This window comes from Nannospalax galili, unplaced genomic scaffold, assembly GCF_000622305.1.
Source record: "Nannospalax galili isolate Female #2095 unplaced genomic scaffold, S.galili_v1.0 scaffold18, whole genome shotgun sequence".
In the NCBI taxonomy this organism is placed as follows: Eukaryota; Metazoa; Chordata; class Mammalia; order Rodentia; family Spalacidae; genus Nannospalax; species Nannospalax galili.
The window spans coordinates 12597849-12614153 of NW_008346548.1; the positions used below are offsets into that span (position 1 = coordinate 12597849).

The window sequence follows — 16305 nt, forward strand, 5'->3', positions numbered from 1 at the left end:
ACAGAGATAGAGACCTAATTATGAACAAAATACTAACAAGTGGGGGGTGGAGAGTATATATGAGTTTGTAGAGATTTTGTGTGTGTGCTACTGCAAGTTTCTCTCTCTCTCTCTCTCTCTTTCTCTCTCTCTCTCTCATTTTTTTTCTGAGACAGAGTCTCCCTGTAAGGCTGACCTGGAACTCACTATATAGACCAGGCTGGCCTCTATCTCACAGAGATCCACCTGCCCTGCCTCCAAGTCTCCAAGTGCTGGAATTACAGGCATGTGCCACCATGCTCAGCAGTGTAAAGTTCAAAACTCATCTACCATATGACCCAGCCATGCCACCTGTGGGCTTATACCCAAAAGATTCTATAGCCTACAGAAATTACTTGTTCATTGCTGCCCTTTTTATAACACCAAGAAATTGGAAACAACCTAGATGTTCATCAACTGATGAATGAATAATGAAGGTGTGAAACATGTACACCACGGAATATTAGTCAGTTCTTTAAAAAGACGAAATTATGGAATTCACAGGTAAACAGATGGAATCGGAAACAATCAACCTAAGTGAGGTAACCCAGACTCAGAGAGACAAATGCCACATGTTCTCTCTCACAGTTGGATGCTAGCTTCGAAATCTTAGATATGAGTCATGAAAGAGGTCATGAAACTAATAAACAGTCATAGGTGGTGGGGAGGGTGGTAGAATACAGTGATAGGAAGGGGAAGAGGGGAACTTTAGAGTAGGAAGGGTTAAATGGGGTGGGGAATGGGAGGACAGGGCAAAGTAGGTAGTAGGGGAAGGGTTAGGTAACACTAAAGTCCTTTAGAAAAAGCCATATGGAAACCTACCATCATAGAAGCTTCTTAGAGTATATACATTATAAAAAGAGATTAAAAGGGGTTACCATATAACAGGGGGGATGTTGCCCCTTCTAGACATCATAGGATAATGAAAAATAAACCTGGATGTCAGGAATGGATGCCCTGTATAGAAGTTGTTAACTAGGGGTCCCATAGATCCTCACTCAATACTGGAAAGACTCATGGATGCTTCTGGAAGGAAAAAATAATCATCAACCCTACCCAGTTGTGAATCCTGTGAACTACAATAATAACTGGTCTGGCAAGATATGCAATAGTGGCATGAATATTATGGGAATAACCAATCACTCTTTAATTAGATTTAAGGTCCACGCTATAAAATGGAGCCCATACCTGACATTGATATCAGGCTTAGAAACCTGAGGCTACATAGGTCACAGGACATAGGGGAGAGCCTTATCCTAGCTTCTACTAAATGGTTGCATTAAACTGACTCCTAAAGACTTATTGTTATATCCATAGATAAATGCATACTCAACTCTCACCAGAGAAGTTTCCTTATGCAGCAGACAGTGATTAACACAGAAACCTACAACTGATCAATGTACAGGGGACAATAAGAGGAGGTATGGATAGGGGAGGAGCTCTACATACCATCAAGTTATATTGTATGAAAATCGCAAAAATTCAACCCAAAAGTACATAAATTTCATTTATTTATGTGTATATGTGGGTATCCGTGTGAGTGCATGCCACATGTGTATGGTGCCTTTGGAGGCCAGAAGAGGGTGTCAGATCCCCTGGAGCTAAAGGTACAGGCAGTTGTGAACTTCCCAGTGTAGGTACTTGGAACTGAACTTGGGTCATCTGAAAGAGCAGCAAGAGCTCTTAACTGTTGAACCGAAACCTGCCTGCAAGTTTTCTATTAATGTGAAATTTTATCAAAATAAAGTTTTAAAATAAATGTTTCATAAAACATTGTTGATATACTTAATACCATTTAACTGAACATTTAAAAATGATTATGAAGGGACTGGGGAGATGGCTCAGCGGTTAAGTAGTTAAGTGGCTGCTCTTGCAGAGGACCCAGGTTCCATTCCCAGCACCTACATGGCAGCTAACAGCTGTCATAACTTCAGTTCCAGAGGCATTGTAGGCATTGCACACAAGGTGTACTTACATACATGCAGGCAAAACACATAAAAATTTAAAAATAAATAAATTTTGTAAACTTAAGAATGATTAAGGTGGTAAATTTTATGTTACATATAACTCGATCACAATAAAATATTGTGTAAATAACTTCAATAAAATCTCTTTTATAAAAGAACCCCAGATACTTACTTAAAAATAACAGTTATCTTCCTTAGTTTGTGCTGCTGGCTGCCCAACATGGACTTGGTACTACACACCCCTTATTCCCTTTGTGCTTTTCATGATTTCAGTTACCCACAGTTAACTAATACTTGCCTTGACTCTCAAGAGAGAAAGCAGTCACATAACTTTAACCACAGTATACTCTTAAAATTGTCCTATTTTATTATTATTGTTATTCTCTATCTGTGCCTAATTTATAAATTAAACTTCATTACATCTCTCTATATACGTATATATGAAAACATACACACCACACACACATATTTAGAACTATCCATGGTTTCTAGTATCCACTGGGGGTCTTAGAATATATCCTCTAAGAACATGAGGGACCATTGTGCATACTAAAGGTAAGTTTGTTAAATGAACAAGTAAATGAATGAAATGTGATTTAGAAGGTGACATCAAGCATCTTTCCTTTTTTTAAAAAAAGATTTATGTTATTTTTAGTTATGTGTATATGTGTCTGTGTTGGGGTATGTGCATGCGAGTGCAGGTGCCTGCAGAGGCCTGAAGAGGGCATCAAATCCAGAGAGGAAACTGGAGTTACAGGCAGTATGAGCAGCCTAATGTGGGTGCTAGGAAATGAACTCTGGTCCTCCACAAGAACAGCAGTCTCTTCAGCCCCTCAAGCATCTCTTCTGAGATGTCAGAGGAAGCACTTTCCCACCTTCTAAATTACCACAGAAAAGACAGAAAAGATGTGGTTTTTCTTTAAGTATAAAACTGTAATTATAACTAGAAGGGGGGAGGAAATGTCATTGGCAGGTAAGATACTTGAAGGGACTGTTGCAGATGGACTTTGAGAGGCAGAGAAAAAAGAAAAAGAATGGAGCAGTCCAGGAGCAGAGCTGAATAAGGGCTGCTGTCTCCCAGCATACTTGAGAAGCTCCAGGCTCAGAGTCGCAGCCTCTTAGGAACAGACAGGGAGGGGCCATGGCCTCCACCTGGAATAATGCTATCTTGAAGGCTTCATCACATAGATGGAAGACATACATGTGACACACACAGTACAGATGAGGGTTGATAAATAGGTTGATATGACTGCCAAGTTCCTATATTTTACAAGAAGTGGTATGACATTAACTCTAAAACTGAGAAGGTGAAAAGTTCAAAATACATAGTAAATCTCTACAGAATCAATTCTCAATTTTTTTGTATCAGACCCACTTTATATTTCTCTATTTTCTTCTGAATTATTGTTTTATTTAGTTTTGTTTAGTTTCGTTTTTTTTCTTTCAGTGCTGGAGATCCAACAACAGGCCTCATACATGTTGAGTAAAATCTACCAGTGAACACTAAGTTAAATCCCCAGCCCTATGTACAAATGTATGTATGTATGTATGTATGTATGTATATATGTATGTATTTAAAAACAGGTTCTCATGTACCTCAGGCTGGTCTATAACTTACTACATAGCAAAGAATGACCTTCAACTTCTGATCCTCCTACTTCTACCTCCAAAGTGCTAGGATTACAGATGTTCCACACTTGGCTTAAAAACTGGCTGAGTTTGTTTGCTTGCTTGCTTTTTTAGACATGGAGGATCAAACTCGGGGCCTGTTGCAATCAGGCAAGGACTCTTCCAACTCAGCTATATCCCCAATCCCATCATCCTTCTTTATATTCCTAAGAATAGGGCCAGAGAGATGGCTCAGAGGTTAAAGGCTTCTGCTATCAAGCCTGATGACTTGAGTTCAACTTCTGGGACCCACATGGTGGAAGGAGAAAACCAACTCCTGAAAGTTGTTCTCTCTCCTCCACGTGCATACTGTGGCACACGTGTACCATGGCACACGTATGCTATCTCAAATGTAAAGACACATTATTAAAGACCATAAGGGCTGGAGAGATGGCTCAGTCAGTAAAGCACTTGCTGCACAAGTGTGAGAACCTGTGTTCAGATCTCCAGAACCCATATAAAAGTCAAGCGTGGTGGCACTCTTCTGTAACTCTTGTGCCGAGACAGGGTGGGGGTCCAGAGAGGCAGATCCCTCAAACTTGCTGGCCAGCCAGTCTAGCTGAATCAGTGAGCTCCAGGTTCAGTGAGAGACTATCTCAAAAACTAATGTGGAGAGCAACAGAGGAAGACAGAAACACAGATCTCTGGCCTCTACATGTATATGCAAACACACAGAAATGCATACACACACACACATATTGACAACCACAAAGCGTGTCTGCCTATGTATACTACATCTATCAATATATACCACATTAGGAACTTAAAATGAGATATTTACATTTTTTATATATTTTAGTGTAACAAGAAATCCACTTCTTATTAAGATAAATGGTTTTAGTGAAAGAGCATTTTCAAAAACAAAATAATTTCCTATTACAAAAAGAAAGGCATTGTTAAACGTTTTGCAAATTTTAATATCTGGCCCAAGAACTGACAGCTGGCTTTCCATATGTGCCCTGCATTCAATCTGTTGTGAAATGTCATTTTTCAAAAAAGAAAAAAAAAAACTTCCTGTAGTTTTTAAGTCAGAAAAGGAAGGAGTAATTTACTACCTCTGATCCATGTGTAGAAGAAAAGAAATTACCTCAAAGAAAACAAAAATTAAGACCTCAGGCAGGCAGTGAAGGCTTGCTGGCTTAGACTGTGTTTTCTTCTACATGAATCCATGGTATCACTTGGCTGTTTGGTTAAACACACAAACACACAGCCTTACTCTCATAAATGCTGTTTTTTGGTTTAAAACTTTTAGAAGCAACTATAATGAACAAAATGCTCATTACAGTTACAGAAAAATGTAAATGTTATAAACCTTGACAATGTTAAAAAATAATCCAGCTAATCTAAACTCAGAAATGGAACGAGAGAAAAGGGAGACAATGTGTGCCAGGCAATGTCTTATTTTCTGTATCAGGAAGCAGTAAGCGAGCAGACGGTAAATTAATAACCAAGAAATTGAGGTATGAGTATATTATTTAAAGTGGTAATGATAGTCATTAAAGTAAATGAAAACCAGAAACCACTTGTGGTGATTGCCTCTGGGGAACAGTGGGGAGGGCAGGCGGGGGGGGTGTTAGTGCCTTTTTATTGCACGCTGTTTCGTTTGCTGATTCATTTGCTCAAATGTTTCTTCCTGCTTACACGCAGAACTTCTATATCAAAAACATTTAGTTTTTATTTAAAGAAAAACTTAGTACATATTAGAAATATTTTAAAAACAGAACAGTTTTTTTTGTTTTGTTGTTTTGTTGGGCTAACCTAATGTCAGTAATCTGTTTACAGTATTCATTCCTCACATTTGCACAGCAAGCATTTTACTGACTGAGCCATCTCTCCATGAACCAAAAGGTGTTCATGTTCTGAATCACATTTTTAAAAAATATTTTATTATTTTTATTTTATGTATATGAGTGTATTGCCTGCATGTAGGTAAATGCACCCATGTCATACAATGCCCGCGGAGGACAGAAGAGGGCGTCGGATCCCCTGGAACTGGACTTACAGACAGTTGTTAGCTGCCATGTGGGTGCTGGTATTCGAACCCAGGTCTTCTGCAAGAAAAACCAGTGTTCTTAACCACTGAGCCGTCTCTCCAGCCCCCTGAATCACATTTTAAATGCATTGGATGAAGATCTCTGTAAGTTAAAGCCTAGCTCATGATTTCTGTGTCTCTAAATGTCTCTAAATATATACATGTATATATATAATTTGTTGTTTATAATATTCATTAATAACACATAAAATAAAAATGACTCAAAATGAGTCCTAGCATTCTGCTTTCCTTTTAGTTGGAATATGTAAATATGGGAAATCATATGAGAGCAAGGACACAATTATCTCTGGCTCACTGAAGGCCAGGTCCCCATGGCTGCTGGCTACTCAGTAAGCACCCAGCATCTTTAACCAGTGACATGGATGGGATTCACAAGCTGGGAGACTAGGAAGAGAACATCACAGAATTATTAGAGAAATGAGTGGGGTTTCATGCCACTATCTTGTTCCTTTTCTGCTATGGAAAAGAAAACACTCACCAAAATAAAAACAAAATGTATATAAGATCTGCTATGGTTTGGATCTTGACCACCCTTCAAAGCTCCATATGTAAAAGTTTAGTTCCAAGGTGGTGGGATGAGGACTAAAGGGAGGTCTTTAGGTCATCAAGGAGGGGCACACTCTCTGTGATGCCTAATCTTGATTGTGGACATGACTGGATCTGGAATCAACCCTCTGGAAGGATCTGGGGGGATATTTACAGAATGTAAGTGAAGGAGGAAGACCCTCCCTCAGCAGCACCTTCCTGTGGCAGCCCAGGTATAAAGAGGTGTCAGATTCCCCTGGAACTGGGGTTATGGATGGTTGTTAGCCATCATGTGGGTGCTGGGCATTGAACCCAGGTCCTCTGTAAGAGCAGCTAGTGCTCTTCTGAGCCATCTCTCCAGTCCCAATAAGTAAAAATTTAAAAAATAATTAGATTTAACCATACTTCACAATTATTCAAGAGGAAAAGGATATTTAACTCAGAGATAATGTATGCATCTAATAATAATGCAATTCACATTGTTCTAATAACTATAGCATTTAAACTATTACCCTGAAAGGATGTATTTGGGTCAGAAAAATTACAAAATGAAGGTAACTCAGCTAGCCACCCCTGTAGGAAGTCAGTATGCACCACCTAGTGGCACCTTCCTCAAATTACAAGAATAGTACTTCCTTACCATCTAGAATTCTCCTGGGAAATCCCCAATACCACATGACAGAGGTAGTTTTTCTGTTGTGTTTTTCTGTTGTTCTGTTTCTTTTTTTTCTGTTTTTTTTTCTGTTGAATATATATATATATGGTCATGGATGAGATGTACTGAATGGTAGTAAGAATGTTTGAAGTAACTCCAGCCATCCATTCATAACTGGCAAAATCTAACTGTGCTGGCTATCTTAGAGATAGGAGGGGCTTAGCCAGAAATATGCCTTTTATCTGCAAATCAACCAATTCTGAGCCTACTGCTGCAAACCACCTCTTTAAGCCTTGCACACCAAGACAGTATTTCCTCCAGGCTTTCCCTGTATACTGGCTAATGATTCAGAAATAAGAGCAATTGTGTGTGTGTGTGTGTGTGAGAGGTGACAATGCCTGGCACCAATGCAATACTGTAAGTTGATCACCCCAAAGCTGTATGAGGTCATTACCTGGTTCCAGTTTGGGTCTGCCACTCTTTGGCAAGTGTCTTTGGACAAGTCATTCAACATCTCTGAGCTTGTTCCCTGGCAAGCTAAGCAAGAGTGTGAGGCCAGAGGATCTCTGAGGACCCCTCTGTCTCTTGATATGTTTGGCTTAATTTGCCTCTTTTACCAAGGTCACTGCCCTGTTGACCACTCCACAAACTTGACCAGACTCTATTACTGTGTCAAGTTAATTTAGGTAAGTGGAATTGAGAAGACAGAGAAAGAGCAGGAAGTCAAGCAGTGCTGGGCTACCACACAGAGAGGCAAGGGGCAGGAGTGGCCATTCTGGACCCAGGCAGGCCTCAGACACGGGGAAGCACTTCCTCCATGGTACCATTCATAATCCAACAGTCCTGCCTTGGGTCTTTCTTCTGCCTGACTTTGCTATGCTAAGTCACGCATTCATTTGCCAGTGGATCCTTCTGATGATTTCTATCACTATGCCAAGGACTAAGAGCAGCCTCCCCACCTTAGCTTTATTATTGGCCAACATTTACTGACTATTTACTATGAACCAAGTACGATATGGAATCTTTACATGAACTATCTCCTTTGTTCTTCCTTAGTCCCCTAGAGTAGGATCACTCATTGGAGTCACTTCATAGGTGAGGAAATGGAGGCTCGGTGAAGTAGGAAACTGGTCCAAACTCACAAAAGGTGGAGCAAGTGCTTGAACCCAGGCTGCACATGTACTTTTGACCACGAGACCATTACCCCTTAGATCTACAGCCCCTTTTCAGCAAGTCCAGTTACACACGCACACACACACACACACTCACACACACATACGTGTGAGCATGCACGTGCACATGCACTCCTACCCCATTTGATCCTAGAATGATTAAAGTCAAACCAAGAATCTATTCATTCACTTCTTTATCTAACTCGAAGCTCTGAGCTACTTCCCACTGAGCGAGAGAAAGGCAGGCCAAGCCTGAAGGTTTGGCACAACACCCACTAGTCTGTCTTCTCACTGGGTTTTGCCTTCTTAATACCATGTTCTTATAGGCCCCAAAGCTCTGCAACAATTCCCAACCACCAAGGTAAAGGTTAGAAAAAGATTCACAGGACGTTTATGAAGGGCCAGCCACCCCCAGAGTTCAGCTTCAAACACAATAGCTACCTTGCTCTGTCTCCTACAGAGGCCCTTGACTTATCATCTATGGCTATGTTCACATCACTGAAGCAGGAAGTACACATCAGAAAAGGTGAAAGCTTGGGCCTTCCCATCAGACATGCCTCCACTCAAAGCATTCCTTCATCTATCAAACCAAAGTAACTCTATCCATCTCAGAACGCTTTTGTGAAGACAATGCACACTAAGTGCTCAGAATAAGCAAGCACTCACTCGTTGGTAGCTATTATAATTGTCTTTCCCTCTCACCTGGGATATGTTTCCCAAACTTACCATGTGCTCTCCTTCCACCAATACTTCAAGACCTGATGCAAATGACAGTTCCCCCAATCCCTAGCCAGTAGAGTCCAGGTCAGTAGGACCAGCACGGGTGAGCATCATCTATTATCAAGCACTGTGTCAAGTATCCAGAGTATAACTTAACCAAGACATGTCTCTGAAGTTGAGCCTCCAAGGAGATACGACAGAAACGGCTCATTTCCATGCCATAGTGCAAGTGCTACAGGTGCTATGGGACAGGGCAGGTGGGTTAGATCTCCGTGGAACTGAGGCGCCAAGAGAAGTTTGAATTGGACACTGAGGAAGGAGAAGCCACAGAGCTTTCAGAAGAGTTAAATACATAGGTCTATACTTAGAAAAGTGCCACTTGCTTTACTAGCAAAAGATGAAGGCATTAAGAGGGCATGAACCATCCAATCAAGAAATGGTACCCTAGACAAGACAATGCAGAGGAGAGAAAGAGAGAAAGTGGGATGAAGGGCTAAAGAGATGGCTTAGTTTAAGAGGGCATTCTGCTCTTCAGAGGACCCAAATTCAATTCCCAGCACCCAATGGCTAGTTCCAGTAACGCCAGTTCCAGAGGATCTGACACCTTCTGGCTTCTGAAGGTACTGCACTCAGATGTGCAAACCCAGACACACACACACACACACACACACACACACACACACACACACACACACAAACAAACAAAACAAACAAAAACAAAAAAAACACACACACAATTAAAAAATAATAATAGGGGCTGGAGAGATGGCACAGCAGTTAAGAGCACTGACAGCTCTTACAGAGGACCTGGGTTCGGGTCCCAGTGCCCACATGGCAGCTAACAACTGCCCATAACTCCAGTTCCAGGGAATCTGACACCCTCTTCTGACCTCTGAAGGCATTGCATGACACTGGTGCACTTACATGCATGCAGGCAATACATTTGTACACATAAAAAATAAAAATAATAGACAGGCCTGGTGGCTCATGCCTTTAATCCCAGCATTCAGGAGGCAAAGGAAGGCAGATCTCTGTGAGTTCAAGGTCAGCCTGGTCTACATAGTTAGTTCAGTCCAGCTGGGATTATAGGGAGACCCTGTCTCAAAAAGACCAATAAACAAACAAACAAACAAACACATAAATAAATAGATAATAAGAAATAAATTTTTTAAAGAGGATGGACTTCAGTGTCTCTATATTGTGAACACCAAAGGCATGGACACTGGACATAGTACAGTCCTTCAGTGTTTAGAGAGAGGAGGTGACAAAGAGGCCTTTACAAATACCACACTTTAAAAAACCAACATTCTCTTTGGTACAGTACAGACTTTGTACTGTAGTTAGTTGTCTGTTGGTTGCTCAGCTGGTCAGTCAAGTACATTCATTGTCCACTTAAATGCCAGGCACACCCTAGGTACTGGGAGGGTTCCAATGCAAACTATTGGAGTAAGAAATATCAGCTAAGACCAAATACAAGCACTGAGAAATGGCGTGGTCTGCCTGAAAGGTGGAGCGCAAAGATGATGCTGGAAGCTTAGACTGGATCAGGGCATGCAGGACCCACAGTAATGACTTCCAACTTTGGGTGCTAGATATAGGTAGCCACTGGAGGCTTTAAACAGGGGAGACAGGATCAGAGCTAAGCCCGACCAAATTCTTCTCAGGGAACCCAAAATAACATCTTCATTTACCCTCCTTGAGGCCTTGCATTTCCTACCTGAGGTTCTTTTTCATGATCAATACAGTGCCCACTATTAAGAATAGGTCCATAAACAAATGTTGAGGGTATAATCACATAGTAGCTCAAAATCTTCCTACCCTAGCCTCTGCATGGTTAAATTACAGATATGACACTCCATGCCTGGAACAGATGGAGTCTTACCATCCAAAGAAAACATATGGGAACTATGTGAGAGACTGGTCAAAGGAAATGCATGTAAGACCTTGACAAATGAAGCTCTCTATGGGCTGGTGAGATGGCTCAGTGGGTAAAGCACCTGCTGCCAAGTCTGACAACTTGAGTTTGTTCCTCTGGACTCATATGGTGGAAGGGGAGAACCTATTCCTGCAAGTTGTCCTCTGACATCCACACCCCCCACCCCTACACAAATAATTAGTAATTTTTCAATAAAAGAAGCTCTCTTAGGGTCCCAACCACACCAAGAACATGGCCCCAAGCCTTTTTACGAAGGAGTCAACAGCTTTAGCCAAAAATAATTATCTTTTTGTATTGGTTTGGTTTTTCCAGCAACATTATGGATGGAGCCCAGGCATTGTACATGTTGAACAAGTGCTACACCCGAGTGACATCCCCAGCCTGTAATGAAGTGCTTTGAGGAACAATTCCAAGTTTCTAGTCATTCATTTCTAAGCAGCCTGACTGCTTCTAGGGCTAAGTGTGAGGAGCTATAGGTACCCTAGGCCTGATGAGGGGAGGAAGCAGTATATTTTACTGAGCATTTACTGCCTGTCAATCATCAAGCATATGCAAGGGGAGTTACCAGCCATGTCTGAGTGGCAATATGGCTCTGGACACTTTTGGTTCCTGCTCTCTTGCTACTGTGAATCTCTGAGTGAAAGGTTCTCTTTCCTTCTGAAGAGCTTATTCCCTGTTATAATGCAAGGACAACCTTCCTGCCCCTCTCTATAAAGCATTAACTTCAAGTTGAGTATTCATCTTATAGATGGCAGATTAACAGAAATAGTTAATCTGGGGGAGTCACTTCAATTCCCCATCTACTACACACTGAATATCTTCTATACTTAATGATCAAGACGGAGAAGTAAAGGAAAAATAGAAAGAAAGAAAAAAAAAAAACACAAAACACCAGCAAGCATCAGGGAATCCAGGAATCCATTTGACATCAGTTTATGAGTTTTTCCAAAAATAAACTTAACAGGGGTGGAGAGATGGTTCGGCAGTTAAGAACACTGGCTGCTCTTGCAGATGACCCAGGTTCAAGTCCCAGCACCCGTATGTCAGTTAACAACCTTCCATAACTCCAGTTCCAGGGGAATCCGAAGCCCTCTTCTGACCTCCACGGCATTGCAGGACATGGGTGCACTTGCACACATGCAGGCAATACACTCATAGACATAATAAATAAATAAAAAAGTGGAAGAGTGGCAAGATGGCTCAGTGGGTGAAGGTACTTGCCACCAAGTCTGATGACCTGAGTTAGAGCCCCTGGACACATATGGTGAATGCAGAAAAACAACACCTGAAAGTTCTCCATGACTTTCACATGACTGGCATGGTACACACACATACACAAATAAATAAATAAATAAATAAATATTTAAAAATAAACAAAGCTTCTCACATTGATTTGATTCGACACTAAAAGAAGTTTATATCATCTGAGTCTTTGCTCCATTTATGGAAAACCTCCCATGATGGGGTGGAGGGTGGGGGCCCGAGATTCAAACTTTATTATAAAAAATGCCAAAAAAAAGACTTTTTTCAGTGAAACGCTGTCCATGGTATTTTCTCAATAAAATTGCAACGTCTAAATAAACTTCTGATCTGACCGCTTTTAAAACAGTACACTGTCATGTTCCAGGTCTGCCCTCACCTGTCACACCTAGCTCACCCTCACCACCCCTACACACACTTACCTGCTGGGCTGCCTCATGAAAAAGTTCCTGTGGAGAACTATGGGCCATTCTCCAGGAAGGGGATCCTCGTGCTCCAGGTGGGGAGACGTCTCTGCAAAGCAAATATCACCCTTGGTCAGGCCAGCTCCTCCTCACTTCTTGTCTGTCCATCCTTGCTCTACATCAAGCAAGGGCCTGGGTGAGGAAGGAATTTGGTTCTGCCTCATCTGGAGACTCCTCCCCAGTGGTCCAGAGCCCACCTGCTCAAATTCCAATCCTCATCTGCCTTGGAACCTTCTGTACAGAGCAAGGTCATCACGGTCCCAGGTAGTGGGTGCTTGTAGAATGGATCATAATAGTGGGAGAGGGTAGATGTTGGGGGAGGGGGCTGTCTTAGGATTCCCCTTGGTGCCAGGCCAGGGATAGATAGGGCAGGTGGTGAGAAAAAGATGTCCCTTCAGCGCCTTGCTGGCCAGACAGTAGCCCTCAGTGGAGATCGTGAGAGGAAAGGAGCCTAGGAAGATTCCAGTGAGCTGGGTGAGTGTGGTACATCATCCAGGAACTTCAGGGTAACGCACTGGGGTTCAAGGACCCACACCCCAGGCCGCATCATCCCCACGCCATGGAACCCCGCTGTACCCCGCAAACACCCGGGCCCCCAAGCCCTGCCATTTGGGGAAGGGCCGCCCACTCCTGGCGCCGTCCACGCGCCGCCCCCCGACCCCCGGCCGCCCACTACCGCTGGATGCCCACACGCCCTCACCTGTCCCTCCACGGCTGCATGCAGCCCCGGCCCCGCCCCGTCCCACCCCCGCCACGTGGCTGAGCGGGTCCCGCGTCCCCAAGAGCCGGTCTCACCGCCTGACCCGTAGGGGCAGCAGCATCTGGACAGGAGCCCAGGTCCTGAGCACCGCGCGTCTGGGGGTGGGGGGTGGCGGGGGACGGTTTGGCTACTCAGCCCGGGGGACCCCAAAGTGACAGGGAGTGAAGCTTCTGGTAACAAGAAAGTGCCCGGAGGCATGCTCCTCTCCACTTCAGCGAGACCCAGAACCACCTTCCCTAGGGGAGAAGTAAGGTTTCCAAGGTCTCTGGTTGCAGAAAAAAACTCGAGTTAACATACAGAGAGGTTAAATCATCTCCATTTCCAATCTGGCATAGTTCCTAACCTTAAATAACTGGCTAGGCTTCCATGTGGGCTTCTGAGAAAACAGGAGGGCAGCTGGGAGTGCTTCCCACGCCCACAAGCTTTTGTGTGAAATCCCTAAAAATAGATGCTGTTCTTTTCAAACAAAAGGGAAGGCAAAGCCCTGGGAACTCTAGCAGCACCCTAACCTCTCTTTTCTGTTCCAGCTAAGAAATTGCTCCTCTGAAGGTGTATTACATAAAGTTGGCTGTCTAATCTATTAGAACTGTATAGTTCAGCACCATTAATCACATTCAGTGTTGTGCATCCATCACTATTGCCAAAACTTTTTCATCACCCCAAGCAGAATGTGCATACTCATAAACAATCACTTCCTGGTCCCCCTTTCCCTCACCCACGGTGACCTCTAATCCACTTTCTGTCTCTTTGAATTTTTCTTTTGGATGATATATCATATATCGTATAAGTGGAATTGTACAATAGTTATCCTTTTGTGCTGGTCTGTCCTACTGCACTTGAGCACAAAGCCCTCAGGGTTCATTCCATGCTGTAGCATAAATTGGAACTTCATGCCAAGCAAACAGGCTTTCATTTGTGAAGTTGTTTTGTTTTCACTTTGGTTTTTGTGGTGCTGGGGATGGAACCCAGGGCCTTGTCTGTGGTAGGGAAGTGCTGTACTACTAAGCTAAATCCCAGGCTTGCAGGGAAGTTTTTAATAACCATCTCTGCAAGAATGAGTCATAGTCTAGGCAGCTGTGAGCAAAGGATTGGACAGGTTGACCGTATTGAGATCTACTATACAGCTACAGTCACCTGCATGGCCAGTACAGCCACCTTTTTACTTTTGCGTCATGCATGACACTTTTTTTCCTTTGCCTTTACCTGGTTTCCTGTTTTCTGTCACCTTCTGACAAGCATACCTCTAAGCATCAGCCTGAACTTTGAGAAATCCACATCCAAATCCATATCAGCCCAAGTTAAAAACATTAGAAAAAGGGGCTGGAGAGATGGCTCAGTGTTTTAAGAGCACTGGCTGCTCTTGCAGAGAACCCAGGTTCGATTCTTAGCACCTACATGTCGGCTAACAACTGTCCATAACTCCAGTTCCAGGGGATCTGATACCCTCTATGACCTCCACAGACCCTGGACGACAGGTGTGTACATGCATGCAGTACACTCATACACATAAGATACAAATAATAAATTAAAAATATTTTTTAAAAACATTAGAAAAGGAAATTCCTCTTTATAGCCTCAACTCCAGCCGCTCACCACTGTCTAAATGAATGAGAAGTTTCCTTCAAAGCTCAAGTATCTTCTAAGCCTTAGAACAAATGTGTTCATTTCTCTTTTTCATATTAAGCCTAAACAGGGAAGCCCAGTTATTTGCAAAGAAAAAGTATATTCTTCTTGATGTCAACTTAACTCTTTCCGGGGAGTGGAGGGAGAGGATGCAGTCTGAGCTGAAAAAAAATGCTCTTGTGTTGAAAATAGTATCTTGCATATTCTTAGACTAAGACATCTCCAGTTCTAAGATCTCACCCTATATGACCTAGAGAAGGATGTTCTTTGCATCATTTGTTTTTTTAAATATTTTATTTATTATTTTTATTTTATGTGTATGAGTGTATTGCTTGCATGTAGGTAAGTGCACCCGTGTCGTGCAATGTACTCTGAGGACAGAAGAGACTGTCAGATCCCCTGGAACTGGAGTTACGGACAGTTGTTAGCTGCCATGTGGGTGCTGGGATTCAAACCCAGGTCTTCTGCAAGAACAGTCAGTGTTCTTAACCGCTGAGCCATCTTTCCAGCCCCTGTATCTATCATTTACTTGTAATAGATGAAGAAAAAATGAGAATCTAAAAATTCATCAGGGAGCTGGGGAGCTGAATCAGTGGTTAAGAGCATTTGCTGCTCTTGCAGAGGACCTGGGTTCGGTTCCCAGCACCCACAGCAGGCAGCTCACAGCCCCTTGTAACTCCAGATCCAAGGGATTTGATGTCTTCCTGCCTCCTCAGGCACCTGCAAAATGTGGTGCACATAAACTCACATAGACATACATGCACATAAATAAAAGTAATAATTTAAAAAAAATCCATCAGCTAAAGGCCGATTGACTGAGTAATCACACCCACATGAAGACAGCCAGCATTTGAAATCAGGTGGTTTTATATGCCCTAATGTGGAATTCTGCCCATCACATGATGAATAAAAGCAAGTCGTAGAATAGTGTGCATGTATGCTAGCATTCATAATATTTGTACAGGTATCATTTCCACACAAATAACATCAAAAGTTGATAACGGTTCTCACTAGGAGGTGGAATCAGGATAGTAAAGTGGGAGGAAACCCACTTTGGTCTATACTTTTGGATTTTTATTGAAATTTTTTCTTTCTTAAAAAAATTTTATTTTTTAAATTTTATGTGTATGAGTGTATTTCCTGCATGTATGTAAGTGTACCTGTGTCCTGTAATGCCCATGGAGGTCAGAAGAGGGCATCAGATCCCTGGAACTGAAGTTAAGAATGGTTGTTAGCTGCCATGTGGATGCCGAGAACCAAACCCGGGTCCTCTGCAAGAGTAGCCAGTGCTCTTTAACTGCCAAGCCATCTCTGCAGCCCCTGAACTCTCTTCTTACAGCAAGCACCTGCTAGTTTAGAATCTGAGAAAGTGAGTAAGAATGTTAAAAAGACAAATAATGTGGGGCAGACTCTATTTTCCAAAGGCGGTTGCATTAATATACTTTTATTGAAGTATGAAGTGAGATTCCCTCTCAAGATGGGTC

General features: G+C 42.5%; 1 protein-coding gene across 1 annotated transcript in view; it reads right to left on the reverse strand.

Moving 5' to 3' along the window:
• Positions 1–12444, reverse strand: part of Slc12a8 (solute carrier family 12 member 8) — a 164662-nt gene extending 152218 nt beyond the window's left edge. Inside the window, exon 1 of the mRNA XM_008842992.3 lies at positions 12397–12444. Coding sequence (XP_008841214.1) covers positions 12397–12444 — 48 coding nt within the window. The remainder of the gene's footprint in view (positions 1–12396) is intronic.
• Positions 12445–16305: the final 3861 nt, after the last annotated feature.